The sequence below is a fragment of the Oryctolagus cuniculus genome, chromosome 18, assembly GCF_964237555.1.
Source record: "Oryctolagus cuniculus chromosome 18, mOryCun1.1, whole genome shotgun sequence".
Lineage (NCBI taxonomy): Eukaryota > Metazoa > Chordata > Mammalia > Lagomorpha > Leporidae > Oryctolagus > Oryctolagus cuniculus.
Window position 1 is genome coordinate 20,622,579 of NC_091449.1, and position 27,628 is coordinate 20,650,206.

General features: G+C 57.9%; 2 protein-coding genes across 7 annotated transcripts in view; both read left to right on the forward strand.

Annotated features, from left to right (window-relative positions):
- Positions 1 to 3,551: 3,551 nt before the first annotated feature.
- LOC138846504 (TBC1 domain family member 3D-like) lies at positions 3,552 to 17,540 on the forward strand. 3 transcript variants are annotated; one of them, XM_070062517.1, is made up of 8 exons: positions 3,552 to 4,583; positions 5,447 to 6,553; positions 7,634 to 9,678; positions 10,306 to 10,400; positions 10,771 to 10,836; positions 11,449 to 11,548; positions 11,923 to 12,075; positions 13,608 to 17,540. In XM_070062517.1, exons 3-8 carry the CDS (start codon positions 9,606 to 9,608, stop codon positions 14,357 to 14,359), a joined length of 1,239 nt encoding a protein of 412 aa, XP_069918618.1. In that variant the 5' UTR covers positions 3,552 to 4,583; positions 5,447 to 6,553; positions 7,634 to 9,605; the 3' UTR covers positions 14,360 to 17,540. The 3 variants fall into 3 exon arrangements, with proteins under 3 accessions (XP_069918618.1, XP_069918617.1, XP_069918616.1); XM_070062516.1 differs by having other exon boundaries at positions 3,552 to 4,346; positions 4,498 to 6,553; XM_070062515.1 differs by having other exon boundaries at positions 3,552 to 6,553.
- A 5,631-nt stretch (positions 17,541 to 23,171) lies between these two features.
- The window catches only part of LOC138846509 (putative ATP-dependent RNA helicase TDRD12), a 35,089-nt gene continuing 30,632 nt past the window's right edge, over positions 23,172 to 27,628 (forward strand). For 2 of the 4 annotated variants that reach the window (XR_011384028.1, XR_011384030.1), the window contains exon 1: positions 23,172 to 23,538. Coding sequence is in view for 1 of the 4 variants with exons in the window: in XM_070062527.1 (XP_069918628.1) it covers positions 23,233 to 23,538 (306 nt within the window). In the remaining 3 variants the exon portion in view is untranslated. The remainder of the gene's footprint in view (positions 23,539 to 27,628) is intronic. The other 2 variants (XR_011384029.1, XM_070062527.1) reach the window with 1 other exon arrangement.

Sequence of the window (27,628 nt, forward strand, 5' to 3'; positions counted from 1 at the left end):
CCCAGATCCAGTGCCAGGCTACAGCTCCTCCCCAGGAAGTGCCCTGTGCCTGCGCCCTGCAGGTGTCTCTAGGCCCCGGCCTCACCAGGTGTCCCGACTTCTCTTTGCAGAATAAAATCTTCTCAGATCCTCTTTGTTAAGGGAGCCCTCCCGGCCAGAAGACCCAGGGCCACCCCGCGCCTACGTGGTCAGCAGGTGCAGCCCAGGCGCTGCCGGCCTCTCATTGAAGGAGGCAACAATAAAAGCTCACATTGCACAGAGTCTGCTCAGTGCTGGACCGGACACCGGGCGTGGGTGTGGGAGGCGGGCGGTGCAGCGGGGCCGGCTGCCGTGACTGCCAGTGGTGGCTGGATCCAGGGCTGTCCGTGTTGTTCCTGCAGGGGTGCAGTGTGGGGCGGGGCAGGTGGGGGTGCGATCTCTGTCACCGTGGCCACGATCCGCAGGACACACGCATCACAACCAGGCGTAGCCGGCCAGCCACCTTCAGAGCAGCAGTGAGTCCCAGCGTCACCGTGAGCACACTGCGGCTCAGAGCCGGGGCACGTGCCCAACACTGCACAGCAGCTGCCACTCTGCTGCCCTGCCCTCTGCAGGGAGACCAGCTTGGATGCTCAGTGTGAGGCCGTGCACGGTGGCAGTGGTGCCCACCTGTAGATGCATATGAGACCTCCCACCTCCAGGCCCAAGGGACATAAGGGGTGGGAAGGGTCCCTGACTGGACAAAAAGACCTAAAGCCCAGAGGGCATGAACGCCCCTGGCCATGATCCAGAAATCCTCTCTCGTGCCTCAGCTGGTCCCAGTGCCAACCCCCAACTGTGGACGCAGCTGTGACCCCGCAAACACACCCCGTGTGGGGCCCAGGGTCTGGGTGTCTGTGGTGGCTCAGCCCTGTGGTCATGATGCTGCCGCCTGACTCAGGCCCCCCACACGCCTGTCTGTGCCCTCTGGGCCTGGATCTGCCACCTGCCCCCTGCTCTGTCACAACTCACTGAGGGCACTCGGAACAGGGCTGTCTCGGGAGGAGCATCTGTGACATCCTGGTGACCAAGGAGCTGCTGGGAGGCCCAGACAGGGTGGAGTGGCTGCTCCTGTCCCAGGGGGCTTGCTGGGGGGTGGGGCAGGGTGGGCTGATCCTTTTCCTGTTTCTCCCACACTTGTACCTGGGCTGGCTTCACAGAGAGAAGAGGTCGGGGTGGGCGCTCCAGGCAGTGGTGAAGTCCCAGATTGGGGCGCCCACATCCCCAGTCAGAGGGCCTGGTTCTACTCCCAGCTCCTTTGCTGCCATTCCAGCTCCCCGCTAATGCACACTCGGGGGTTCAGGTGGCACCTGCAGGTGGTGGTCCAAGCACTGGGGTTCCATCACCCACAAGGGAGGGAGACCCAGATGTATTTCCTGCCTTTGGCCTGGCCCAGCCCTGATTCTGGGAGCCCAGCACTCACCCCTTCCCAGGGCACCACCCCATCTCACCTAGCAACCTCCTACTCTGCCCGCCTCTTAAAGGTCCCACACCCCTCTTGGTGCCACAAACTCTGTCTAAAGCACTTACCCCAGAGGAGACCTGCTCTTTGTGCTCACTGAGCTCCCTCCACAGAAGAGCAATGGGGGACCCCTGCCTCTGCAGGAGTGAAAGGGAGCCCAGGGGACGGGAGGGCTTGGGGAGCAGAGACGCCCTCGTTACCCCACCTGTGGGACCCTGGGGCTGTGTCCCACTACACCCCATCCAACAGATGCAAATCTATGCACAGTGAGGACACAGGCGACACCAGGTGTCTCCGTCCCCTCTCTGCTGCAGTGACAGAATCCCACAGACTGGGGCGATGTCCAAGCCACACGAGCTGATTGGCTCATGGCTCTGGAGGGCATCCGTGCTGTCTGGTGAGGGCCTTCGTGCTGCATGCAACATGGTGGCCAACATCCCATGGGGGTGCAGGGAGAGGCAGGTAGAGTCAAAGATGTAGGAGAAAGAGGAAGAGAAGTAGAGGAACTTGCTTTTATTTTGAACTTTAATTTTTATTGTTTAAAAATTTATTTATATTATATTAAGGCCTTAGCCACTGGCCACTGCAGGCCTCTGGTGAGGGGAACAGTGGATGGAAGCAACCACCCCCCAAGATCCATGAATTAAACATTTGTAGCAACACCTTGATAGGAAACATTTGTAGCAACAACAATGGGAACTCACCCCTGTGCACCCAAAGCCACCCCAGGAGGCCAGCGTCAGTCCATGCAAGAGCTGGGTTGGGGCCCATGCACCCATGCTCCTTGGACTCGGACTCTGGGGAACAAACCTCCCCCCCAGTGAAGGAAAATGCAATGTGGAGAACACTAAGCCTAGGCATCTGGAGTTTGAACTCAGGCAGAGAAAGGAAAATGCATGGGTGTCTTCCACCCAATTAGGAACATTTGACTGCTGAAGCTGAGTGGTCCCCATTCAGCACTGGCTGTGTTATTTTACAGCACTTTGTGAATCTCCAAAAGAGTTTACAATGCAATTTAAAAGCGGAGACGCTGAGTGGGGAGGGGAATAAAAGAATCAGTTAAAACCCAAGTGTTCCTGGACAGCATCTCTGGACACGACACAGCGGTGCACTCATTCATACTCCGCAGAGGAGGCCAGCAGGTGTGTGGGTGACCAGGGCCCTGCACCCTGTGGTCTCCATGCCAGGGCAGGGGAAGTGGGCAGAGAGGCAGAGCAGTGGGCCCTTGAAGGGAAAAGAACCGACTGTGGCCCCCAGGTGGCAGCCTAGGGGCAGTGTGGGGCCCAGGACCAAGGAGGTGCTGGGGGAGGGCTGAGCCACTTTCCCAGGGGGAGCAACCTTGCGATCAGCACCCCGGGGAGCCACGGGCCTGTGGCTACTCCTGCCTGCAGCCTGACGCGTGCTGTCCCTGTCCTGATGGTCAGCAGCAGCCCGGTGTTACCAGCATGCGGCTCAGGTGCTGGTGCCCAGGAGTTCTCAGTGCTCTGTGCCTGAAGCCCTGGCCCGTGTCCAGGACAGGGCCCTGGTTCCCGCTCTGGACAGGCTGGGCCACGCTGGCTTGAGGTGCTCAGCGGGAGGCTCCCCTGCCCTCCATCCCAGAGGACCCCTGTGTCCACCTCCTACAACTCCAGGGAAGAAGGGCTGGAACAGAGCAGGAGGGGCAGCAGAGGGTGGCAGTGCTGGGGTGGGGCCTGTGGTAGGACAGGAGGCTGCACTCCCGGGAGTCTCAGTTCAGGTCATGGCAGGGGCAGCCCCGGAGTGTGGGGACAGGTCTATGTGGGGCTCCCTATGCGACCTTGTGTTCTAAGAAAGAGGCCTTCACAGTTGGGCTGTAATACAATTGCAGAGGCAGAAAGGAGGGGCAGGAGGTGCTGGTTGCCTGGGACTTGGGACCGTTACGGCAGGTGGCAGAGGGCCCTGGCACCCCTGGTTCCGGGGCAGTTCTGCCAGAGCCCTGCCCTCTGCACCTGGGCCCTGGGGAGAACACAGGCCCCACTTGTGGTGACCTTTAATGAAGCCAGGCCTGAGGACCCTGAGCCCTGCCACAGCAGAGCCACTTGGGGTTGGCTGGCAGGCTTCTGTGATGTCACAGTCACTGAGATGCGCACTCTGGGCTGGGAGGCGACCAGAGGCCAGTAGTGCGTCTACTGCCCAACTGACCAGTTGGTAGTGTAGGCAGCAGGCGCATTTCAGAGAATCACATGGATTCGCGATGGAGGTGAGTGGCACTTGCTCTAACGAGCTGTGGCGTGGGGAAGGTCCCACCATGGGGGCGGCCCTGGTCTCCCACACCGGATTCCATGGGCGATGTGGTGGAGCTCTGAGTGCTGCCCCTGTGTGCAGAGCATGTACACAGTCGTCTCATTCCTCCCGCTCTGCTGGTCACCAGTGTTGAATGGGCCTTGGTGTGAGTCTGAGTCTGGACACGGGTTCAAGACTAGGTGTCGGGTCAGCTGGTATCAGGTGGGCAGGGACCGGCTCTGAAAGCCCCAGAGATGCAGGAGCTGGGAGCAGGCCAGGGAGCCCTGTAGACTTGGGCCCCCTGGAGGACACGTGGCTGCCAGCCTGGGGGAGGAGCATCCTTTCCAAGGGCAGGGGAGGCAAGGTGGGGGCTGTCCTTCCCCAACCGTCCGTAGTCAATGAGCTCTGCACAAGTCATAATCCAAGGACCCGGCCACCAGGTGCCCGCCTGCCTGGCTGTGTGGCTGCCCCACCTCTGACCAGGGGGACAGCCCTCAAAGCAGCATTCCTGTGGGCTCCCCAGTGCTGGCTCCCATGTGCGTGTGTGTCTTACAGATTGGATATGAACGCCCTGAGGTCCCGGAGGGCCCAGGAGCGAGCAGAGCTCATCAATAAATATGAGCAGGTACTGGCCAGGGTGCTGGGGGAGGAGGTGGGGCCCTGCCTCAAGGACTGTGCCTGTGAGAGCCAGACCCCGCCTCCCTGGGGACACGGGGGAGGGGGCAGGTGGACAGCTCCCCCAGTGACTTCTCATCCGGGTCCCCTCTCGGCTGCAGGGACGCCGAGGAGCGGCACTGTTGGTGCCCGAAGAAGAGGACGATGAGGGCGGCTGCCTCGTCCCAGACAGGCTTGGGTTCCTGCAGTGAGTCCTCCACACCCCAGCTCACCCCAGGGCGGGACTGGGGTCAGAAACCCCAACATGAGGCGGCAAACCTGTCCCCGGCCCCGACCTTGAGCCCAGCTGTGGTCACAGGCAGTCACTGGTCAGCATTTGGGGACAGGAGTCGGACGTGGAGGCTGTTCCCACAGATGTCGGGGAGAGAGGCCCCGTTGCTGGAGGGTGGGCTCCGGTGACCTGGAGGGATGGAGCCATCTCGGGCCATCTCTGGCATGACTCAGCAGCCCACCTTAGCACGGGGATAAGTGCTTCTGCCTCCATGTTGTGCCAGAACCTGGAGAATAAGCAGGAGCAGAGTGGTGGAGAGATGGCCAGGGTCCGGGCTGACAGAAGAGGGGTGAGGTGGGGCACATGACCTCAGGAGGCCAGGACACAGTGGGGAGGGTGGGCAGTGGGGGACCCTGAGGGGTGTGGGGGTCCCAGGTACCTCGAGCCCCAGGTGCACACTCACAGCACTGAGCATCTCTCAGGCAGGTCACTCGGACTCGGTCAGTTCCAGGGTGATGTCCTGGGCAGAGCTGATGTGGGGATATAGCTGCCTCAGCCCTGGGCAGCCTGGCCCTGCTCAGGACAGCCAGCCCCCAACCGCTGTGGGGGGGCTGCCACACACCCACGAAGGTGGACCTCTGACAGGCCTGGAGCCCCCCACTGGCAGCAAGGGCCCCTGCCTGGCCCTAGGCTCCCTGTGCTCATGGTCACCAGCCCCTCCCTCCCCATCTCAGTCCCCTGGGCTGAGAGGATGAAGCTGGTCCTTCCCTGGCCCACTAGGGAGGTCGCGGTGCCTGTTGTGGTCCTGTCCTCACCTCTCCGCCTCCCTTGCTTTCCAGTGAGCAGAAGCTGCCCCAAGACAGCACCCCGGGGGCAAAGGTAAGGACAAGTCCTTGGCCATGGGCCAGTCATCTGGAAGCAGAGCTGGGCAGAGGGGGCACGTGGGGCTCGGCAGTGGTGAGTGGGAGCGCCATAAGGTCCTGCGATGCGGTACTTATACGGCACCTGCTGACATCTTACCACACTCACCTGTCCCAGAAGTGAGCCGCAGCTCAGGGGTGTCTGCTGTCGGCCGCCCTGACTCATTGGCATGGTTGGGAGTGACCTGGCTGGAGCTCAGGGGCTCTCCTTGACGAAGGGGCAGCTCGGGTCAGAGGCCAGGCCACCGATGCTCCCCCAGACAGAAGATCTGGGGCTCACGGTCTGTGCCTTTTCTGGCTCCTTCCATTTGAGCGCCCACAGAGCTCCTGAGCTGCATCCGAGGGCCCCTCTCAGAGCCCCAAGCTGGGCTCACCCCATCCTGTCTCGTTTTCCAGCGTAAACAGGAGGTAAGAAGGATCCAGAAGTGGATAAAGATGATCAAGAACCATAGTAAATACCGCGGCAGCGACAAGGTACCGTGGCGATGAGGGCCCCTCGGGAACACTGAGAACTGAATTGGGGTTTGAGCAGTGCCCATTCCTGTGCCAGGCACCGCCTGCCTCTCAGATGCCCAGGGGCAACTGTCCAGTCCCTAGAGACACAGGTCATGGGCACACCTCCCCATACACACAGGACACTGTCCTGGTAGAAAATCTGAAGTCACTGCTGAAGACAATCCCGGATGCAGGGCAGGCGTGGTTCCAGGAGCCCTGTAGCGGCCACTCCGTACACGGCAGAGCCGGTGCCCCTGAGCCCTTGGCCCTCCAGTCACTGTGGGTCATAAGGCCCCCCTCTGGGCAGATCCTCCCTCTGCCAATACACAGGGAGCCCCTGGCGTCTCCCTCTGCTGTCTCACCCTGCGCTGCCTCCACGAGTGGCCACGTTCAGCACTCACCAGAGCCTCCTCTTTCCTGTAGTTTCAGCGCAGAATCTACAAAGGCATCCCTGCCCAGGTGCGCGGGAAGGTGTGGGCCGTGATGCTGGAGGTGGACAAGAGGAAGGCCCAGAACCCGGGCAAATACGCGGTACGGCTCTGCACTCAGCCCAAGGGGGCCCGGCCTGCTCGGGCCTGCTCAGGAGCCTGAGTCTCCGTGGAGGACCGTCCCTCACTGAGCCCTCGGGAGCCTCCTCCCCATCCTGCCTTCCTCTCCCTAGATCCTAGTCAGTGCCTCCTCCACGTCTCCTCAGACCCAGCTGGGACTGGACAGGTGTGTTTTGTGCCAGAGGCTTTAACCTGCTCTCTGCTGAGCTCACCTGGGCAGCTTGGCATACGGCCAGAAGAGAGGACTTGCTGGTCCCTGATGGGCGGGGGTCTCCCAGGATGAGATCACAATGGTGTGAGGTAGGGAGCCCCACAGGCTCTGTGCTAACATGGCCTGCCCGCAGCTGGCCGGCCCTCACCTAGGCCTGCCCACAGCTGGCCCTGCCTTCACATGGACTTGCAGCCCCTGGCATTGCCCTTGCCTGGAGAGGCCGCTCCAATGGTCACACAGCTCTCAATGCTTCTGGGAAAGGAGGGAGTGAGGACTGGTGTGGGCATAGGGCTGTCAGCTGCAGCTGGCTCTCATGGCCCCTGGCTGCCATCAGGGAGCAGGGCCCAGCTGTGTGGCCCACCCTGCCTCCCCCAAGTCTGCAGTCTGGGGCTGGCCCTGGGAGCTGGGCCTGGAGACAGTCATTGCCCAGGCTCAGCTCCAAGCCAAGGGCGGCTTGCAATGTCGAGATGGAGATGGGCCCCTCCAGCAGGGGGCAGCATGGAGCAGTGGTCAGGCTGTGGCTGACTCCTGGAGGGCAGGGCCTGAGATGTCAGTGAGAAGGCTCAGAAGCCTGGCTGGGGGCAGACCACGTCGTGCTGAGAGCTGAGGCAGGCAGGGGGAGTGCACAGGGACCTTTCAGAGCCCCTGTCTGCTGCTGACCATCAGGGTTACGTGGGACTGAGGCAAGTTAGGGAGCCCATGACCCTCCCTCAAGGCGGGACCCAGAAAGGAATGAGCGCTTGCAGGGAACTCCCTGTCAGCCAGAAGAGCTGACGTGGACTTGAGGTCCTTGTGTGGCAATGGGGCTTGGGCAGTTCTTGAGGCTGCCCCCCCCTTGTCCCTGCCCTGCAGGAGATGAAAGAGCTGGCCAGGCTGGGCGCCACTCACTTCCATCACATCGACTCCGCCATCGCATGGACTTTCAGAAACCACCTCATGTTCCAGGAACGTTACGGAATGAAGTGAGGCCTCTGTGCTGGGGAGGACCCGCGGGTGGGAGGAGCAAGGGTCCTGGGGCACATGGGGTCCCTAGGGAAGATTGGGTGCAAGCCTAAAACAGTTCATTGAGCACAGAAAACAAACTTGCCTTTTCTATAGTACACAAACTTTCCCAAAGACACTGTGGAGAGAATGAAATGAAAAGAAACACCAGGGGAGACAATAGTAGCAATCTAACTAATAAAGGTGTTGTTTCCAGAATATTCAAGGAGCCCTTCAACTCAGTCACAAGGAAGCAGTGGGCAGCCCCCCAGTACCCCGGGAACACAGGCTCGGGGGGGACCCTTCATGAACACACACACAATTCACCTCCTCAGCGCATGAACACACGCTTATTCCCTACACCACAAAGGGGCACCAGCGCACAGCTGTGGGAGGGGGGAACTAAAACCACTGAGGACGCCGGGTGCTGCTCCCTACAAGGCTGAACGTGCATGGGAGGCTGACTCTCCACAGCTTGGACACACGGGACTGCACTCCCACAGTGGGACGCTCACCTGTGCCCTGAACACCCACCTGGGAAATGAAAGTGCACGTGACTGCACCCTGGGAGGTGTGCGTGTCCCTGCAGGCGGCGCTCACCCACATGGTGGACAACACGCAGGTGCCCTGACGACGTCACTGCACATGAGCAGAGTGTCACGGGCCCTGCGTGTGGCTGTCAGGCTCTGTTAGGCAGAGCTGCACTGAGAGCCTCGGCAGCACAAGACACACGGCCTCTGTCCTCTCTCTTCCAGCCAACAGGCCTTATTCCACATACTGATGGCCTATTCCGTCTACAATCCCGTGAGTATTCTGGGATCATAGCGCAGGTGCTATCCCGGCAGTCCCTGCAGGGCACCCCTGGTCACAGAGATCCCAGCCTGGGTTGAGGGGGCCTCACTCATCCACAGCTCTGAGGAAGAGCGGTAGAGGCCAGGCTCTGAGCCTCTTGGACCCAACCTCAAGTTCTGGGAGGAGAAAGGCAGCCTTCTCCTGGGCTGGGCTCCAGACCCCAGGAGCTTGGCCGTGTTGGGATGCCCCTCCCAGGACTAGCATTCCACGCAGTGGGGCGGGGGGAGAAGGCAGGGCAGATCAGGTGTACGACTTTGCTCTGGGTCCCACTGATGCCATTACACCCACCAGCCCTGTGGTTGGACCCATGGGCCTGAATCCCACTCTGTACAGCGCCACTGCCACAACCACCCACTCAGACTTTCCCATGAGTGGAGCAGGCGCAGGGCTCCATGGGTGACCCAGCAAGGCCTGGACATCCCCACCCCCCTGACCTGCCACTGGCCAACCCTGCCTGGTGCCCTGGTTCCCAGGGGGGCCTGGCATTCAGGAAGCCCAGGCCTGCACCCATGCCAGAGGCACACCACCTGTTCCGGTCCCGGTAGCACTTCCTGGCTTACTTCTTCCTCATGTGAGAAAGGGCCACCGGCTCACCTGCAGAGCTCAGGGGTCCAGAAGCTTCCATGGGCATGGATCTGGATTTCCACAGCAACCTGGCCCATGCTGACATCTTGGGGGTAACAGGTGTCCATACTTGAGCTCTCCCCCTGTGCTGCCTAAGCTCAGGCCCTGCAGGATTCCCTCCAGGAACTTGGAGAACTTCTCTGGGCTCCAATTCTTGGGCAGCTGACACCAAGTGGCAGGATTCAGGCACAGGGGCTCCCTGTGCCTAAATCTTCCTGGACCCTTCAGTGGGTGACCCTGATCTGCCTGAGAGGTGGGCCATCCTAGGATATCATTCTTGCCAGGGGAGGTCTCCTAAAGGTATTCTGGGATCTTGCAGGAGGTGGGCTACAGCCAGGGTCTGAGCCATGTGGTGGCGCTGTTGCTCATGTATATGCCCGAGGAGGACGCTTTCTGGGCCCTGGTGCAGCTCATGGAAAGCAGGAAGCACGCGATGCACGGTAGGTGGATGGCGTGTGGGGCCCAGTGCATGCAAGTCCGTGCACGGCCCTCACTGGCTCCTGAATGTGCAGGACAGTGTCACAGTGTGTGGGGGGGGCTCCCAGGAAGCCAGGGCTGGCAGAGGCCTCCCAGACTGAGCCAGCCCCCTTCTTTTACCACCACCCAAAGGCCCTGCAGCTTGGCCATGGCCATCCTGGGTGTGAGAACCTTCAGAACAAGGGGTCCTGTCCTTGTCCAGTGACTCAGGTCGATTCTGACTCTTCTGCCTCACACGTCTGTACACAACTCTCAAGCACAGAGCCACACCCAGGGAACTTGTGGAAGGCAGCATCCCCTGTAGGGTCACCCCTCCTCGCTCCTGAGTCTTGGAATGGTCAGGAGGCACCCAGTCTGACTTGCACCCACCCCAGCGGGCTCCAGGGGGCAGCCAGGCCTGGGCTGCACACAGTCACCCACCTGCACCCACCTCCCAAGCAGATCCTCTGCCCTGGCCACGTTCATCCCCACCTGCCCCTGGTCCAGCCTCCCCTGACCCTCAGTGCTCAGAAGCACCCCACCCAGGCCTGGGGCTCTCCAGCCTTCCTAGGAGGAGGCTCTCACGTGGGGGTGTGGCTGATTCTACTCAGGTTTCTACAAACCAAACACCCCCAAACTGGAGCGATTCCAGCAACACCTGGGGCTCATTGTGCATCGCGTGCTCCCCTCCCTGGAGAAACACCTGGTAAGTTAAGCATCTCCTTTCTCCTCTTGGGGGCTCTGGGCTCATGGGACTGCTTCCTGAGCCAGGGGAGGCCACATCCTCACCAAAACTTTCCTTGGTTACGGGGGTCCACGGCAGCTTGGGTGTTGGTTTGTTGTCCAGCACTTGGTCCCCCAGAGTTGGCGTAGATTGAAGGGAGACGCTGTCCCCAGAGCAGAGTGGAAGGAGGGACCTGTGTCCCTTCAGGAACCTGCATGGCTGGGAGGGGGGATGCCCCTGCTGCTGGGCTTCCTGCACCCAGGGGCTCTGCCCCAGGGCTCAGATTAGAGGGAGTCAGGCCTGGGCCCTGGGCCCTGGGCCCTGAGCCCCCTCTGCCTCTGCCTCTTCTTAGGAGAAGGAGGGTGTGTGCCTGGAGGATTCCACCACCCACTGGTACATCCAGTGCTTCCTGGATGGGGTAAGTGCCCCGGGGACCCCTTGCCCAGGGAAGCTCCTGCCCCAGTGCCTGGTTCTCTGGTGCTGGTGGCCTGTGACTCTGAGCTCCCCCAGCCCCAGCAGACACAGGAGGGAGCCTGCTGTGCAGACCAGGCAGGCCCTGTCCAGCCCTGCTAAGGGTGGTCCAAGCTGAGGCTGAGCCTCAGAGCCAGCAAGGAGGGGACAGGTCCCACCAGGACCCATCCTGAGAGCCTGGCAAAGGCCAGAGCCCTACAGTGAGAGGCAGGAGATCCATAGACCCCCCGAGGCAGAGGCTGGTGGCAGCACAGCCCAAGGGCTGAGCCCTCCCCAGGTCCCTGGGGTGTCTGGCATCTCCAGTGTGGCTTCCAAAGTGTGCAGACCCCCAGGGTCCAGGACAGGACATGGTCATCCTCTGTGGGTCTGGTTCGCTGAGTGGGCAGGGATGTGGCCATGAGGCATGGCCTCCCCTCCCCTCCCAGGAGGAGCTCTGGCCTTCTTGTGTGATCAGCCTCCTGGAGTCTCCCTCTGTCCTAGGGGAGTGACACTGCACACCCACCCCTGTGGGCCCTGCTGAGGCCCTGATGGGCGGGTCCTCCAATGCCTCTGTCCCCAGGTGCCGTTCCCCCTGGCTCTGAGAATATGGGATATATACATCCTGGAGGGCGAGCACGTGCTCCCGGCCATGGCATACACGGCCCTCAAGATCCATAACAGTGAGTCCTCAGGGCCCACAGAGGCCCGGGTGCTGGGGACGGAGGAGCTGGGGGTCCCCTGCCTGTCCCTCGGGAGCAGGGCTTGAGGGAGGGATGAGGGGGTTTGGGAGGCCTGGGTTCCCTTCAGGAGGGCACTGAGAATCCCCCTGTTGCATCCCCAATCCCAGGCCCCCACAGACCACAAGGAGAAGTGGCCAGAGTCATCGCACTGGAAATTGGCCCCTGAGCAGTCCCTCTAGTGCTTGGCGTGACACCCAAGGGTGTCCAAGGGTGTCTGCAGCCCATGTCTGGTGCTGGGACAGGGCTTGGAGCAGCCATGGTGGCTGCGCCATCCCTAGGGCCCCTCCCAGCCTGACACCCACCCCCATGTCTAGAGCGCCTGCTGAAGATGCCCCGGGACCACCTCCGGGAGTTCCTGCAGGTGACCCTGAAGCAGGCCTGGTCTCTGAGCGAGAATGCGGTCATCAGGCAGCTGCGGGCCTCCATGCGTGAGCTGGGGAAGCTCCAGTGCCTCCTGCCTCCCGAAGGTGAGTCCAGCACACGGCCCCGTCCCATGCTCCCTTGGGGGAGTCAGTAGTGGGAGTGCCAGGCCCTGTCATCCCTGCCCAGGGCCTCCCCTCTTCCTGGTCCTCCTTGTCCTCCCTGGGCTCAGCAGTTCTGCTTTCTGAAGCTCTGTCAGCATGGCCTGGCAGGGCCTCGGGCAGCTTCCCAGAATCCTCCTGTGGGTGCCAGCTCTCCCCCCACCACTCTGGGGCCGGGCCGTGGAGCTGTCCTCAGGACATTTGTGGCTCTGGCTCCTTGGCTGACCCCCACTCTGGAGTGGATTGGAGGCCCCGCCTTGAGCTACCCTGCCCAGGTCTGGAGCAGGTGCCCTGGCTCAGTGCCCCCAGGAGCCTGGAGCACAGCTGGACCCCCACTCCAGCAAGATGAGAAGTGGCCCTGCCTGCCCAGGGGGCCCCTCCCCAACTGACCCCACACAGGCTCCTGGCCCGATGACCACAGCTGTCTGCCCACAGGACCCTCCTAGGACAGGGGTGGGCGGGGCTCCCACCTGCATGTGGGCAGGGCTAGAGGGAGGTGGGGCTGTGGGAGACCCTGTGCAGTGATGTAAAGGCTACCGGCACTGGATCCCCTTCAGCCATCTGAGAACCCCTGGAAGGCCCAGGTGCCCTGAGCCCAGTTGTGGGGGCTGAGTGCACTCCTGCGAGCAGGGCTGGGCACAGAGGCAGGGCTGGGGGCCCCACGGCAGAACACAAGAGTGTGGGCTCTGCAGCCCTAGCCTCGGGCCAACAGAAGGCAGCGGGACCCGGAGCATCGCTGGCCTCTGGGCTCTGGTGGGGAGGGGTCCCCGTGCTCATCCCCTGCTGCTGCTGCCATCATGGACCTGAGCGCCTGGGTCCCCATGCAGAGCAGAGATGGGCTTGTCCCAGCTCTAGAGGCTCTAAGTGGGGGCCCAGGTGCAGGCTGTCCAGGCACTGGGGAGGCCCCACTGTGCCTCCAGGTGCTGCCTCCTTGGGTGCTCCTGGGACAGTAGCGGTGACAGCCCAGTCTCACCAGGAAAGAGACAGTGGCCCAGGGGCAGAGGACACAGGGCACCCCTGCCACCTCTTTAGAAACTGCATTCCCTGTCCCCAAGTCCTGAACCGGACTCCATGTCTGCCCCACAGCCCCAGCTCTCACCCCCATCATCTTAGGCTCAGTTCCTTTCCAGCCATGTAGGAGGGACTCAGATGCGGGAAATCAGCCAATGCACTGTTAGGGCGCAGCAGGTCAGGTGGGGTAGGTGATGGGGTCCTGAGTTGGTGCCTGGGTCCCCAGAGATGAGAGTGAGGCAAGGAGTTCAGGGCCATCCACCCTGTGGGGCTGTGCAGGAGGAGCCGGTGGTGTCCCAGGGCTCCCCTTGCCCGGGCTGCACACACCCTCCCCTCTGGGGCCAGCAGCCTGGAAGAGTCCTCAGCGTCACACGTGGTGATGGGGACCCCAGGATGAGGTCGGGGCAGGCACCCTGCAGGCCAGACGGGGGCTGTGGAGAAGCAAACCGCGTCTCTTCTTCTTCCAGCCAAGGCCATCGAACAGTGCAGCAGGCCCCTGGGGCAGGCACGCGTCCCCCAGATGCACGTTCCTGCCCCCACTGCTCCGAAGGCCAAAATCACCATTCAGGACACAGTGGCAGTGTGGGAGCAGACCAGGGGTCCCGCTACCCGTGCAGTGATGATCTGTCCTCCAGGAAGCTTTGGCCTCCGCATCACCAAGAGGGAAGGCATGGAGGAGGAGGAGAGCTGGGAAGGCAGCCCAGAGCCCCTCGGCCTGGGCTCCCCTGTGGGGACCGCAGAGTCTCCAGGTTCTGCCAGCCCCACGGAGTCTCCAAAGTGCTCGAGGTGGGGAGGCCTGTGCCAGTGCGCCAGTCTCCCTAACCTGAGCGGGCCAGAGCACAGGGAGGACGACTCCTCCGACGCTGGCAGCCGGGAGGGCCTGTGGATGTGGGCTCCTCCACGGGCCTCGGAGCCCCCAGAACCAGGGCCCATGCAGGCTGTCCCCGCCTGGGGGCCACAGCTGAAGACTCCCCCCTACTGGCATGGCAGCCCCACGCACTCTGGGGACAGTCACGGGCTGGAGCCGGCCAGAGCCAGCCCTGGGATGGGAGACCAGGCCCGCGTGCCCTCCCTGGCCAGAGGCCTCCTTACCTCTTATTCTGTGGGGCACCTGGATGATGGGTGCCTCCTAGAAGAGAGGCCGAGTCCAGCATCTGTCCTGCCCAGGCTGGGCAGCAGCCTTCCGTGTGTCTTCACGGCATCCTATGCACTCGGTTGAGCCCCCACCGCCCAGGCTCTTCCTGGGGCCAGGACACCCTGACACTGGAAGACAACAGCCATGCCAGGAGCCACTGTACTCTCCTCCCCGCCCCCTCCCCCACCGCCACCCTCAGGTGGTGCTGAGTCTGTATTAAATTGTTCCATGGAAAGGAGTTTGCTCCAGTTTGTGACCCCGGTGCCCAGCGGCAGCAAGCTTCCCCGTGTTCCTGGAGAGCGTAGGCAGCTCCACAGCTCCCAGCCCCAGGCAGAGACCCACTCAGGACCCTGCAGGCAATGCCTGAGATTCAGCTGTGCCCTGTGGGAACTGGGTCAGGGTGGGAGAGCAGCAGCTGTGAGTGCCCGTGACCTCTGGGACAGATCAGCACAATAGGAACAGCCGTGGTTGGAGGGCCTGTGTCACCTCTGTGCTCTCCCCTAGACCTGGGCGGCCGTGGCTGCAGCATACCTGGCTTGACCCCGCATGTCTCTCACAGGTATGGGATACCTGTGTCACACTGTATGTTCCAGGACCTCAGGAAGGAATTAAATTCCTGTGGTGTATACGCTGGCCCGTTATCAGGCTTTATTGTCCAGGGGACACCGAGGACCAGCAGGGCTGACTTAACCGCCTTTATCACATTTCTAGCCTTTTCTCCGGATTGGGCTGCTGCAAATACAGCCTTTGAATAAGTATCTCCCACCACTTGGACAAACTTAAGTTGACCCAAGGAGTTAATGTGGGTGAAGTCCACTTGCCAGAGCTTCTTAGGAGCAAGTCCTCGCGGGTTCACTCCTGCTTGTAGCAGTGGGCCTGACAGGGCGAGGGGGCACAATTCTTGCAAGAGTGCACTAGGTGTTTGCATTGGCTCATTGTTAGCTCCGGGAAAAGTGATTTTGTGTTGCTTTCTGCCATATGAAGTTTTTGGTGTAGAATAGGGGCTTGTTCTAGGTGTCTGATGGCAGCCAAGTTGCAGGAGATAAGATGATCGACCTTTTCATTGCCTTGGGAAACTCACATAACAAGCAGCAAGTATGACCTGCAAACCAGCGTAAGCACAGCAATGGAGTTTTTTTTCTGAACTTGAGCCTTGAACCCCCTGGGCGGCTTAAAGGGCCCTGTGCCTCCATCAGCACCAGCAGGTGGTATCGGGAGAGAGGCATCTCCCCAGACTGAGTTGTCCCGAGCCCTTCCAGCCCCTGAGGCTGCAGCCCTACAGGCCCACACGCCGGGTCACCAAGGGGCGGTGCTGCTCTGCCTAGACCCTCCAGAGAGCTCCCCCAGCCTCCGATGCAGGAGCACAGTGTGTTGGCTCCAACAAGACGAGGGTGTCCATGGAAACGCTAGCAGAAGCGAGCCCAAGACAGCTGCTTGTGCTCTTATCTGGAACCCGGTGAGCAGCAAGACGAGTAACTTAATATCGGGTTATAACCATGAATAAAACCCCACATGTGAGTGCATCCTGATACAAACAGATAACTGCATAAGCAGACGGATGGAGAAGAGACAAATACTCCTGAGAGAGACCCTAAGTAGTCAATGGCTGACTCCGCTCCAGCAGGGGGAGCTACTGCCCCTCCCTGACAGATGTGGACAGTCCTCTGGTGATAACCCGTGGTCAGCCACAGCTGTCATGCACCTGGATGCCAGGTGACAAGAAGGGACCTGATTTCTTTGGTTTTCTTTCCAAACTCCCCAACCCTAGTCCAAACTCCAAAGAGAGCACAGTGTAGGGGACATTGGGTCATCCCTGGCCAGGCCTCCCCTAGAGTGGCAAGGTCAGAAAACCCAGGACAGGCTGAGAAAGCTCCCAGCCCCGAGGACAGGTGGACAACGGGCAGCTGGCACTCAGCTCTGGGTGCTTCTTTGCCTAAAGCAGTTGCCGGATGTGAATCCTGTTTGGCACAGGGTTCTCCCTGGGCTCGAAATAATTGTGTGTCTTTTCTGCTCTGATGCCCAGCAAACCGTATTCTGTCATTGTTGGTGATAGAGTGCCTCCAGCCAAAACAAAACAAAAGTGCTTAATCTTGAATTCACTTGGAAGGCAGAGTCACAGAGAGGCAGAGAGAGAGAGAGAGCGAGCGAGAGAGAGAGAGAGCAAGAATTTCAGTCCGTTGGTTCACTCCCCAAATGGCTGCAATGGCAGCTGGGCCTCCTCTGGGTCTCCCATTTGGGTGCAGGGGCCCAAGCACTTGGGTCATCTTCCACTGCTTTCCCAGGCCATTAGCAGAGAGCTGGATGGGAAGTGGAGCAGCCGGGACTGGAACTGGAGCCCACATGGGATACCGGCACAGCAGGCAGCAGCTTTACCCATTAAGCCACAACATGGACCCTAATTTTGACATATTGTGACATGTAAAACCTGCACTTTTAAAAATGTGAGGGGCTGGCTTGTGGCTCAGTGGGTTTAAAGCCCAGGCCTTGGTGTTGGCATCCCATATGGATGCTGGCCAAGTCTGGCTGTTCTGCTTCCAATCCAGCTCCCTGCCATGGCCTGGGAAAGCAGTAGAAGATGGCCCAAGTCCTTGGGCCTCTGCACCTGCGTGGGGGACCCAGAAGAAGCTCTCGGCTTCTGGCTTCTAATCAGCACAGCTCCGGCCATTTTGGTCATTTGGGGAGTGAATCAGCAGATGGAAGACATTTCTCTCTCTCTCTTTCTCTATCTCTCTAACTCTGTCTTTCAAATAAATAAAATAAGTCTTTTTTTTTAAAAAAATTAATGTGAGGCAATATCTACACATTCACAAAAGACCTTCAAAAACGTAGTGGAAGCTGCATTTTATGAAAAAGTCATGTGACTTTCGAAATTTTTGCACTGAAATAAGCTTACTGTTTTTTTTTTTTTTTAAGATTCGTTTATTTATTTGAAAGTCAGAATTACACACAGAGAGGAGAGGCAGAGAGAGAAAGAGAGACAGAGGTCTTCGATCTGCTGGTTCACTCCTCAACTGGCCCCCATAGCCACAGGTGTGCCGATCCGAAGCCAGGAGCCAGAGCTTCTTCCTGGTCTCCCACGCAGGTGCAGGGGCCCAAGGACTTGGGCTATCTTCTACTGCCTTCCCAGGCCATAGCAGAGAGCTGGATGGGAAGTGGAGCAGCTGGGACTCAAGCTGGCTCCCATATGGGATGCCAGCACTGCAGGAGGAGGCTTTAACTCACTACGCCAGAGCCACAGCACCAGCCCCAGCTTACTGTGTTTAAAAAGGAATTATTGGGGCCAGCACAGTGGCCCAGTGGGTTAACGCCCTGGCCTTAGGGACCGGTGCCCTATATGGGCACCGGTTCTAGTCCCAGCTGCTCCTCTTATGATCTAGCTCTCTGCTATGGCCTGGGAAAGCAGTAGAAGATGGCCCAAGTCCTTGGGCCCCTGCACCCGTGTGGAAGGCACAGAAGAAGCTCCTGGTTCCTTGCTTCAGATCGGCTCAGCTCTGCCTGTTGCGGCCATCTGGGGAGTGAATCAGTGGATGGAAGACCTCTCTCTCTCTCTCTCTCACTGTCCACTCTGCCTGTCAAAGAAAAAAAAATAGAGTAATTATCCAGACTTACTTCCTATAATTAATTGACTTTGACACTTATTATCAGGACTTCTACCATGCACTGCTCATTCAAAATATTTGATTCTGATTCATTTTTAGAAGCCTATAGTATTTCTTTTTTGTTTGTTTTTTCATCTATAGTATTTTGAGCAGGAGAATCTTCAGAGCCCATGATCCAGAGAATTCTTTCTGTGACTATCACATATTGGTTTTTTTGTTTTCCTTTTTAAATATTTATTTATTTATTTATTTATTTGAAAGGCGTAGTTACAGAGAGGCAGAGATAGAAAGAGAAAGAGAGAGAGAGAGAGAGTCTGCAAAATTACTCTTTTTTTTTTCTTTGACAGGCAGAGTGGACAGTGAGAGTGAGAGAGAAAGAGAGAGAGAGAGAGAAAGGTCTTCCTTTGCCGTTGGTTCACTCTCCAATGGCCACTGCGGCTGGCGCACCACGCTGATCCGATGGCAGGAGCCAGGTGCTTCTCCTGGTCTCCCGTGGGGTGCAGGGCCCAAGCACTTGGGCCATCCTCCACTGCACTCCCGGGCCACAGCAGAGAGCTGGCCTGGAAGAGGGGCAACTGGGACAGAATCCGGTGCCCGGACCGGGACTAGAACCCGGTGTGCCGGCACCGCTAGGTGGAGGATTAGCCTGGTGAGCCGCGGTGCCAGCCTGGATAATTGCTCTAGATAAAGACACTGTAGGGGCTGGCACTGTGGCGTATTGAGTAAACCCGCTGCCTGCAGTGCCGGCCTCCCATACGGGCACTGGTTCCAATCCAGCTCCTCTCTTTTTTTTTTTTTAAAGATTTATTTATTTATTTGAAAGAGTTATATAGAAAGATAAGGAGAGAGAGAGAGAGAAAGAGAGAGAGGTCTTCCATCTGCTGGTTTACTCCCCAACTGGCCGCAACAGAGTGAGCTATTCCAATCCGAAGCTAGGAGATAGGAGCTTCCTCTGGGTTTCCCACATGGAAACATGCAGAGAGCTGGATTGGAAGTGGAGCAGCCGGGACTGGAACCAGCACCTCTGCTGTGGCCTGGGAAAGCAGAAGATGGCCCAAGCCCTTGAGAAACTGCACCGCATGGGAGACTGTGGGGAGCAACTCGGACTAGACTGTTACTGGAATTAAGACTTATTCTATGCATCTGCTCTCCCACAATATGGCGCTGAGAAGGGAGAAACAGCTTCTACGCAGCTGCCTCCAGTTCAACCAATAAACTGTAGGACCTGCTCCTGATTGGAGGAGAGCAGCGTACTCGGCGTGTGGGTAGCAGAGTTGGGATTGGCGGAAAAGGACTATGAAGGAGGAGAGAGACAACATGCACCAGGAACATCTATCTGAAGGAACACCTGTGCAGCCCCCGAGAGAGCCGGCCGGCGGTGTGCCGCTCCCCCGCGGAAGTGGCGAAGGTGGCAGGGGGAACTGCCCTTCCACAGAGGTGGAAGGGATGGTAGCCAACCTGGGAAGAACCAGCAGCAAACCCGGGGAGGGCCGAGCAGACAAAAGAACAGCGCAGGGTCCTGTGTCGTTCCTCCACAAAGAGGGGCAGCGACAGGAGACTGGTAAGAAGCTCTTGGCTCCTGGCTTCAGATTGGCACAGCTCTGGCTGTTGCGGCCAACTGGGGAGCGAACCAGCAGATGGAAGACCTCTCTCTCCCTGCCTCTGCTTCTTCTCTGTGTAACTCCGACTCTCAAATAAATAAATAAATCTTTTTTAAACAAGACATTGCAAATGTTAAAAATTAAAATTTAACCTGTTTTGTTAAAAACAACCTTTTAAAGATAAAAATAACGTGGTTTTTGTTCAATTATTCCAGACTATATTCTCACATATAGGGGTAGTGCTAGAAAGAATAGGAAAAAACATGAGAGGACAGAGTAAATACCTGAGATAATAGAGAAATATCTGTTCAAGTGCTTTTCAGTGCAAGAGTAGCTGGTAGAATTAAAGACAGCGTGTGATGTTACAAATCAGTCAGAAACAAGAGTGTAACTCCTCATGCAAAAGGGAGAGCACTGAAAGTAGCCATGAAACGTAAGCCAAAACCTTAGAAGAGAGTGACTGAAATTAGAACACACCAACCACAACCACAAAAAATGGGTTAAATTTATTATAAGAATCTCAGAGTAAAATTTTTTTTTGACAGGCAGAGTGGAGAGAGAGAGAGAGAGAGAGAGAGAGAGAGAGAGAGAGAAAGGTCTTCCTTTGCCGTTGGTTCACCCTCCAGTGACTGCTGCGGCTGGCGTACCACGCTGATCAGATGGCAGGAGCCAGGTAATTGTCCTGGTCTCCCATGGGGTGCAGGGCCCAAGCACTTGGGCCATCCTCCACTGCACTCCCTGGCCACAGCAGAGAGCTGGCCTGGCAGAGGGGCAACCGGGACAGAATCCGGTGCCCCGACAGGGACTAGAACCCAGTGTGCCGGCACCGCAAGGCGGAGGAATAGCCTAGTGAGCCAGGATGCCGGCCTCAACTCAGGTATTCTTATATAGGACGTGGCTGCAGCGGCTTTACCACTGCACCAAGGGCCTGCCCCCAGTGTGTTTCTTAAGCTTTAGGTGTCTTCGCATCAGGAAAGGAGTGGCAAATCCAGACCCAAAATGCAAAGTCATCGTAATCAGTCCTTGCTTTCTTTTTCCACTTAACGTGGCCAACTCTTCCCTGGGCTCTTCTGGGGGTTCCTACAGACCACAGAGCCTGAACCCCAGCTGCTCTGCTCCAAAGTGGCCCAGACACCCAATGGGGACGATATGGCAGCACCATACTACGTCTTCCTTTTTTCCACAACCTTGTTCTCTTTCTACCTGTTTATGTTGTAAAGTTTTAGAATTTTTATTTACATTTGTTTATTTGAAAGGCAGAGAGACAGAGATCTCCTGGCCACTGATCCATTCCCCAAATGGCTGCAACAGCCAGGGCTGGGCCAGGCTGAAGCCAGGAGCCCCAAACTCAATTTGGGTCTCCTGTGTGGGTGACAGGGATCCAAATATTTGGGCTGTCACTTACTCCCTCCCAGGGTCTAGGCCAGCAGGAAGCTGGAATTCAAAGTGGAGCCAGGACTCAAATCCAGGCACTCTGATAGGGGCTACCAGCATACCAAGCTGTGTCTTAACTGCTGCACCAAATGTCCAAAACAATGGTGCAAGGTCTTTTAAAAAACAAACAAAAAATCTGCCCATTAGCATCAGAGTTGGGGGAGGGCGGAGCAGGTTACAGGTACAGATTCTGAAACTCTGCAGTCTTAAGAGACTGGGTGGCTGCAGCCTCATTTTGAGTATCCATCCCAGTGCAACAGGAGAGAAACAGGACTCATTTAGAAAAATATCAAGCTCCTCACAACTGGACACGTGTCCATTTCTAGCTCCAAACCAATCAGGAGCGAGGAGTGTCAGATCCTCACCGGCAGTGACCCCTGCTGCCCTGGTAGGGACTCCTGAACGTTCAAGCATGCCCAAAATGGCCTCATGTGAACTTTCCGGGGTGATGGTATCGAGCACCATTGCTGTGGTGTGTCGTGTGCAAAAACAGTGAAAGCCAAATCAGCGGTGCCTGTGCAGATCACCTAGCTGGGTGCCAAATGCTGTCCTGTGCCCAGGAGTTTGAGCCAGATTGAAGTGCCGTGTGCACTGGGGGAACGGGCACGCCTTCCCACCCCCATGAAAGCACCTGTTCGGCTCCCATAGGACAGCAAGTTGATGGAAGCTCACCCTGCTGTGCTGTCCCTGTGTTGGAGCATGAGCGCCCCATAAACCCTTCTGGGCTGCATATTGGCCCCTTGTCAATTTCTATCTGCAATTGAGCCAAAGACCCTGGGCTTGGTAAGGCCACTGTGATGTACAAATAGTTCCACTTTCTGGAAGCAGGTTTGTGACAATGTTTCAGGATCACCTTTTGCAGCATGAGTTAATCAAAGAAAAAAAGACAAAGGTTGTCCCTTGCATTCTTCATTAAAAAAATTTTATATATTTGAAATGCAAAATGAGAGAGAGAGAGAGAGCAGGAAGGAGGAAGGGAGGGAGGCAGGGAGGGAGAGAGAGATCTTTCATCCACTGGTTCATTCCCCAAGTGCCCTCAGTAGCAGGGCCGAGTCGGGCTGAAAGCAGGAAATACAGCTGCATCTCCCACGTGGGTGGCAGGAACCCAGCACCTGGGCCTTCCCCTGCTGCTTCTCATGCACATCGCAGGAAACTGAATGCAAGTGCAGACGGACACCCCACGCAGGGGCTCCAGCCACCGCGCTGGCACATCGCCTGCCCGTGTTCTCCACCTCCTTTCAGGCTCGGGACCTTCCACGTCTCACCTGTCGACAGGTGTGCTGGCCTGCCAGGTATGTAGCCTGCTTCCTCGCCACCCCCCCCCAGCACCAGGTGAACACCATGCTCCCCATCAGCAGCTTCCTGCCTGACTCGCAGGCACACACCTGTCCTTTCCCAAGGTCCTCCTGGGGGACGTCAAGCACACACCTGTGGAGCCTTGTAGAATCAAGCTTTTTTTTTTCCTTGAATTTTTATTTTTTTTAAAGGTTTACTTGAAAGTCAGTTACCGAGAGTCGAGCTTATTTTTTAAAACTAGAGGCTTACCTGAACATCTTGCTCCCCCAAGCACAGAACCTAACAATTCCCATGCTCTCTCTAATCTGGTCTTCTACTATTTTGTTGGTTGCCCCAATCAATTAACACATTTCCACATAGAGCTTAAGAAACCTTGTGCCCACCCCCACCCCCCATTGAAATATTAAGGAATTCAGCTGTAAAAGCTTCCTGGCCCAGCATTTGGGGGGGGGGGGTGTCGAGGTTTCTTTCATTTTTTAAAAAAATATTATTTATTTATTTGAGTGCTAGTTAGAGAGAGTGGGAAAGACAGAGAGAAAGGTCTTCCATCAGCTGGTTCACTCCCCAGGTGGCCAGAGCTGGGCCAATCAGAAGCCAGGAGCTTCTTCTGGGTGCAGGGACAGAGCCTTCCAAGTGAGAACTCTGGTGGCTGCTTCAGTCACAGGAGCTGCAGACCCCGGCCCACTCAGAGGACGGGGTCGTGCACACTTCCGCTAAGACGGCAAGGCCCACACAGAGACCTGGGGAGCGCGGCCCGCTGGACGCTGGGGGTGGACAGCCCAGCAGGCCCCGCGCGCTCCCGGCGGGGAGGCCAGCCCAGGTCCCCAAGCCCCCGGGCGCCCCGCGGCCCAGGAAGCGAGCCGCGCGCCAGGACCGCGGGCCCCCACGCCCCTCCCCGCCGCACGGCGGCGCTGCGCAAGGCCGGCCGTTGTCCGGGCCGTTGGGCGCCCACGTGGCTTCTGGACGCCTGGAGGCCGGCGCGGGGGCGGGCGCCATTACGAGAGGCCGGGGGCGCGGGGTGGAGCCGATGAGGAGCCCAGAGCGCGCCCGCGGCGGCTGCGTCGGGTGGGAAGACGAGGCGCGGCACTGGGGGGCGTGGCGGCCGGCCTGCAGGCGGGGGCGCGTCCAGGGCAGGAAGCTGGAGTCCTGGTCGAGCTGGTGGGCGCGGCCCCCGCAGAGGCCTGAGGCGTCCGGCGCGATGGCAGGGGCCGCCCCCGGGGCGGCGGCAGGGGCCGCGCGGCTCGCCACGCCCGCCACGCCCGCCGCCGGGCGCGTCGTCCAGGGCGAGCGGGCCAGAGGCGCGGCGAAGATGCTCCAGGTCCTGGTGCTCCAGGTGAGCGAGCGGCCCGCGCACGGACGGTCGGGCCCGGGTCGGTGCAGGCGGGAGGCTGGAGTGCGGGTGGGGGTCGCTTCAGAAGGGGGCGCGTGCGCTGTTCCGGACAACCCCGGAGGGCGGTTGCTGCGAGCTGTCTCGCACTAGGTGTGCGTGCCTGACTCAGGCAGGTTGGCAGGTGTGTCAGTGCCCCGCACACCCCAGCCCACGTCCGCCCTAGGTTAGGGCCCTCGCGGGGAACCGTGGACCTGGCTCCCGCCCTTCCCCCGCCGCCCTCGGGGCTCGGCTTCGGGGACCCCCCCCCCCACGCCGCCCTCTCCTCACGCGGGTGTCCTGGTCCCCGGGGCGGGCATGGGCCTCCACCTTGGAGACTTGAGGTGCAGGGAGGGCTCCCGAGGAAGCCTGAGGGGAGGCGCTGGAGGAGGGAGTTTACAAACCGGAGCCAGGGTGTGGGATGGGGAGGGGCGCCGCGAAGGAGGGGGATGGGTGGTGTTTGTGTTCTGTGGATTCACCCGACCAGAGCGTCACACACCCCCGAAGCCGCTGACTCCTTGCAAGGAGGCCTGGCTCTCAGACTTTTCAATTTGTTTTATTTACTTGACAGAGTTAGAGACAGTGAGAGACACAGACAGACAGAAAGGTCTTCCTTCCTTTTGTTCACCCCACAAATGGCCGCCACGGCCAGCGCGCTGTGCCGATCTGAAACCAGGAGCCAGGTGCTTCCTCCTGGTCTCCCATGCGGGTGCAGGGCCCAAGCACTTGGGCCATCCTCCACTGTACTCCCGGGCCACAGCAGAGAGCTAGACTAGAAGAAGAGCAACTGGGACTAGAACCCGGCGCCCATATGGTTCGCTGGCGCCCCAGGCAGAGGATGAACCAAGTGAGCCATGGCGTCGGCCCCTGGCTCTCAGACTTTGAAGGGATTTAAGGTCTCCCTGGGAGGCTCCTCTGCACTAGTCAATGTTCTCCATCAGTCCTAAATATGTCAGTCCCAATTCCTTCCTGTGAAAGGGCTCTCACCCATCGTGCCACGTGCACGCCCGTGGGTGCAGGACTTGGGCAAGAAGTGCTGGGCTCGTGCCCTCCTGCTTGGGAACCCGTGTGTGTGTTGGGCCCTGGAACCTGCTTGTGTCTCCCCTCAGCTCTGCCCGGCCTCCACTTATGACTGCGACCTGGCTCACCCTTGGAGCAAATCTTCTGTCCCTTATAGGAGTATTTGCCCCAGTGAGGTCCAGGTTCCGGCTGTCCTGATCCAGATTGATGTGGCATTTCCATGGATACGGTGCCCCCTCCCACCCTGTGCCCATCAACAGGTGATGGGGTACCCTCAGGGTGGTGTGCATGGAGGATGGGAAATTATTTAGCTTTCACATTGTTTAGTTTGGAGGTGTCCTCTTACACGTGAGGATGTCATATGAAGTGAGGTGAGCCAAGCAGAAAGGCCCACGTGCTGTATGATTCTGTGGGCGAGTTGAATGGCAGCTGCCAGAGGTTGGGTTTGTGCGTACAGGGCAGAGATTCACTTTTGCAAGGTGAAGAATTCTGGAGATGGCTGGTGCTCGCGGTTGCACAACAGTGCCAGTCTACGTAATGCTACTGAACTGTACACTTAAAATTGCCCAAAAGGATGAATTTTATCTGGAGTTTGCCACGACTTTTTAAAAAGATTTACTGGATTCTGTCCCGGTTGCCCCTCTTCCAGGCCAGCCCTCTGCTGTGGCCAGGGAGTGCAGTGGAGGATGGCCCAGGTGCTTGGGCCCTGCACCCCAAGGGAGACCAGGAGAAGCACCTGGCTCCTGGCTCCTGCCATCGGATCAGCGCGGTGCGCCGGCCGCAGCGCGCTGGCCGCGGCAGCCATTGGAGGGTGAACCAACGGCAAAGGAAGACCTTTCTCTCTGTCTCTCTCTCTCACTGTCCACTCTGCCTGTCAAAAAAATAAAATAAATAAATAAATAAATAAATAAAAAATAAATAAATAAATAAAAATAAAAAGATTTACTTATTTGAATAACAGAATGACAGAGACCAACAGAGAGGGAGATCTTCCATCCACTGGTCCATTCCTCAAATGGCCGCAACAGCCAGATCTGGCAGAGTCTGAAGCCAGGAACCAGGAACTCCATCCGGGCCTATCATGTGGGTGGCAGGGGTCCAAGCACTGGGACCCCGAGGCACATTCCCAGGGAGCTGGATCAGAAGTGGAACAGGCGGGACTCGAACTGGTTCTTGGTGGTCATGAGACAGGAACCCGGCAGAGAAGAGAAGCAGCGACCCAGAAGACAGCAGCCTCCCTGAGTGACGCAGACAGAGGTGAGAGCTGTACCTGGAGAGCCGCATCACCAGGAGCCCTGTAGCAGGGCAGCTGTGCTGTTCCTGAAGAGTCCGGCCTGCAGGAGACTCTGCCACATCTGGCGGGGCCGAGACCTCTCCTGGCTAAGGAGGGCAGAGAAGAGCTGTTGGCTGCCAGGAACGTGAGGAGGGCTCGCACGCCCCAGCTGGTTAGGTGCCGCGTGTGATGTCTGCATCGCACCTCAGAGTGCCTGTTCAGATCTGACCGCTCAGCTTCTGGTCCAGCTTCCCGTGTGCTCACATGGGAAGGCAGCGTATGATGGCCCAAGTACTTTGACCCCTGCCCCTGTGTAGGAGGTCAGAGTGGAGTTCCTTCCCTCCTCCCAGACTTGGCTGTTGTGGGCATTTGGGGAGTGAACCAGCAGATGGAAGAGCTCTCTCCCATCCCCCACCTTGCTCTTGCTGTCCATCTCTCTCTGTCACTCTGCTTTTCAAATACATAAGTACACACAGCATATATGAGGAAAGCAGCCCGGGCCACACACTTCTGTGTTTGAAATCTGGGAGGCCGTAGCACCCTGATGGCTGGGCACGTGGCCTTGGAGCAGTGGCAGAAAGCAGTAGTCCTCGGCCTTCCCTGGGAAGCTCCTGGAGGAACTGGCAACTAGAACTGTGTGTGTTGCTGTCTGCAAAAACTGGGCCCGGCTTGCATTTTACAGGTTTTAGAAGCAGATTTTTTTTTTAAATGAAACATTCTAGCAGCCTCAACATTTAACATTAAAAAATTTATTTATGTATTTTCATTGGGAAAACAGGTCAGCAGAGTTCTTCCATCTGCTGGTTTACTCCAGAATGCCCACAGCAGCCAGGGCTGGGCCAGGCCAAAGCTGGGAGCCTAGAGCTCAGTCCTGGTCTCCCACGTGGGTGATAGCGGCACAGTGCTCGAGCCATCATCTGCTGCCTGACCAGTAGGCACGTTGGCAGGAAGCTGGATTGGTGGTTGTGTGGCCTTGATGTGAACCAGGTACTCTGAGTGTGCCAAGCCGTGACCTGACTGCTGCCCCAAACGCCCACCCCTAAGAATGCTTTGTAAATGTCTTTCCTAAATTACTCTTTGGAAAATTTCCAAACACAAAAACAGCATCATGAATGCCTGTGTGTACTACACCCACACTAACTGGTTGGTAACGCTTTGCTGCGTTTGCACTTCAGAAATATGTGTATGTAAAAATTACTTTTTCTTTTTTGGTTGAGCCATTTGAGAATGAGTCTAGAACTCAGAGCACTTAAGTGATTTTTCTAGGAACAAAGCCTTCCTCTTATAGAACTATAATGTAATCATCACACTTGAGAAATTTAATGTTGGTGCAAGTCTGTTACCTGATACACAGTCTGTACTCCCTTTGTCCTGATAAGGTCTACTGTAGCTTGTTTTTTCTGATAAAGAACCCAGAACTACACACTGCATTTAATTGTCATGGCCTTGTAGAGTTCATTCAGGCAGTACATTGGTCTATCTTTGATGATACTGAAATTTCTGAAGAATAAGGGCAGTCACTTTGCAAAGTATTCCTCAATAATTATAACTATATTAATATATTTAGGTTAGACACTTTTAGTAAAAATGCTACATAAGTTATGCCACGTCAGAGGACAAGATGTTTTAAAAAAAAAAAATTGATGCTGGGGCCAGCATTGTGGTATAGCAAGGTAAGCTACCACCTGTGATGTCAGGACCCCATATGGGCACCTGTTCAAATCTCGTCTGCTCCACTTAAGATCTAGCTCCCTGCTAATGTGC

Coding starts and splice junctions, on each gene's coding strand:
- LOC138846504 (XM_070062515.1), top strand. CDS start 9,606: ATGTATATGCCCGAGGAGGACGCTTTCTGGGCCCTGGTGCAGCTCATG. Junction 10,837..11,448: donor TCCAGTGCTTCCTGGATGGG/GTAAGTGCCCCG, acceptor CTCTGTCCCCAG/GTGCCGTTCCCCCTGGCTCT. Junction 12,076..13,607: donor GTGCCTCCTGCCTCCCGAAG/GTGAGTCCAGCA, acceptor TTCTTCTTCCAG/CCAAGGCCATCGAACAGTGC.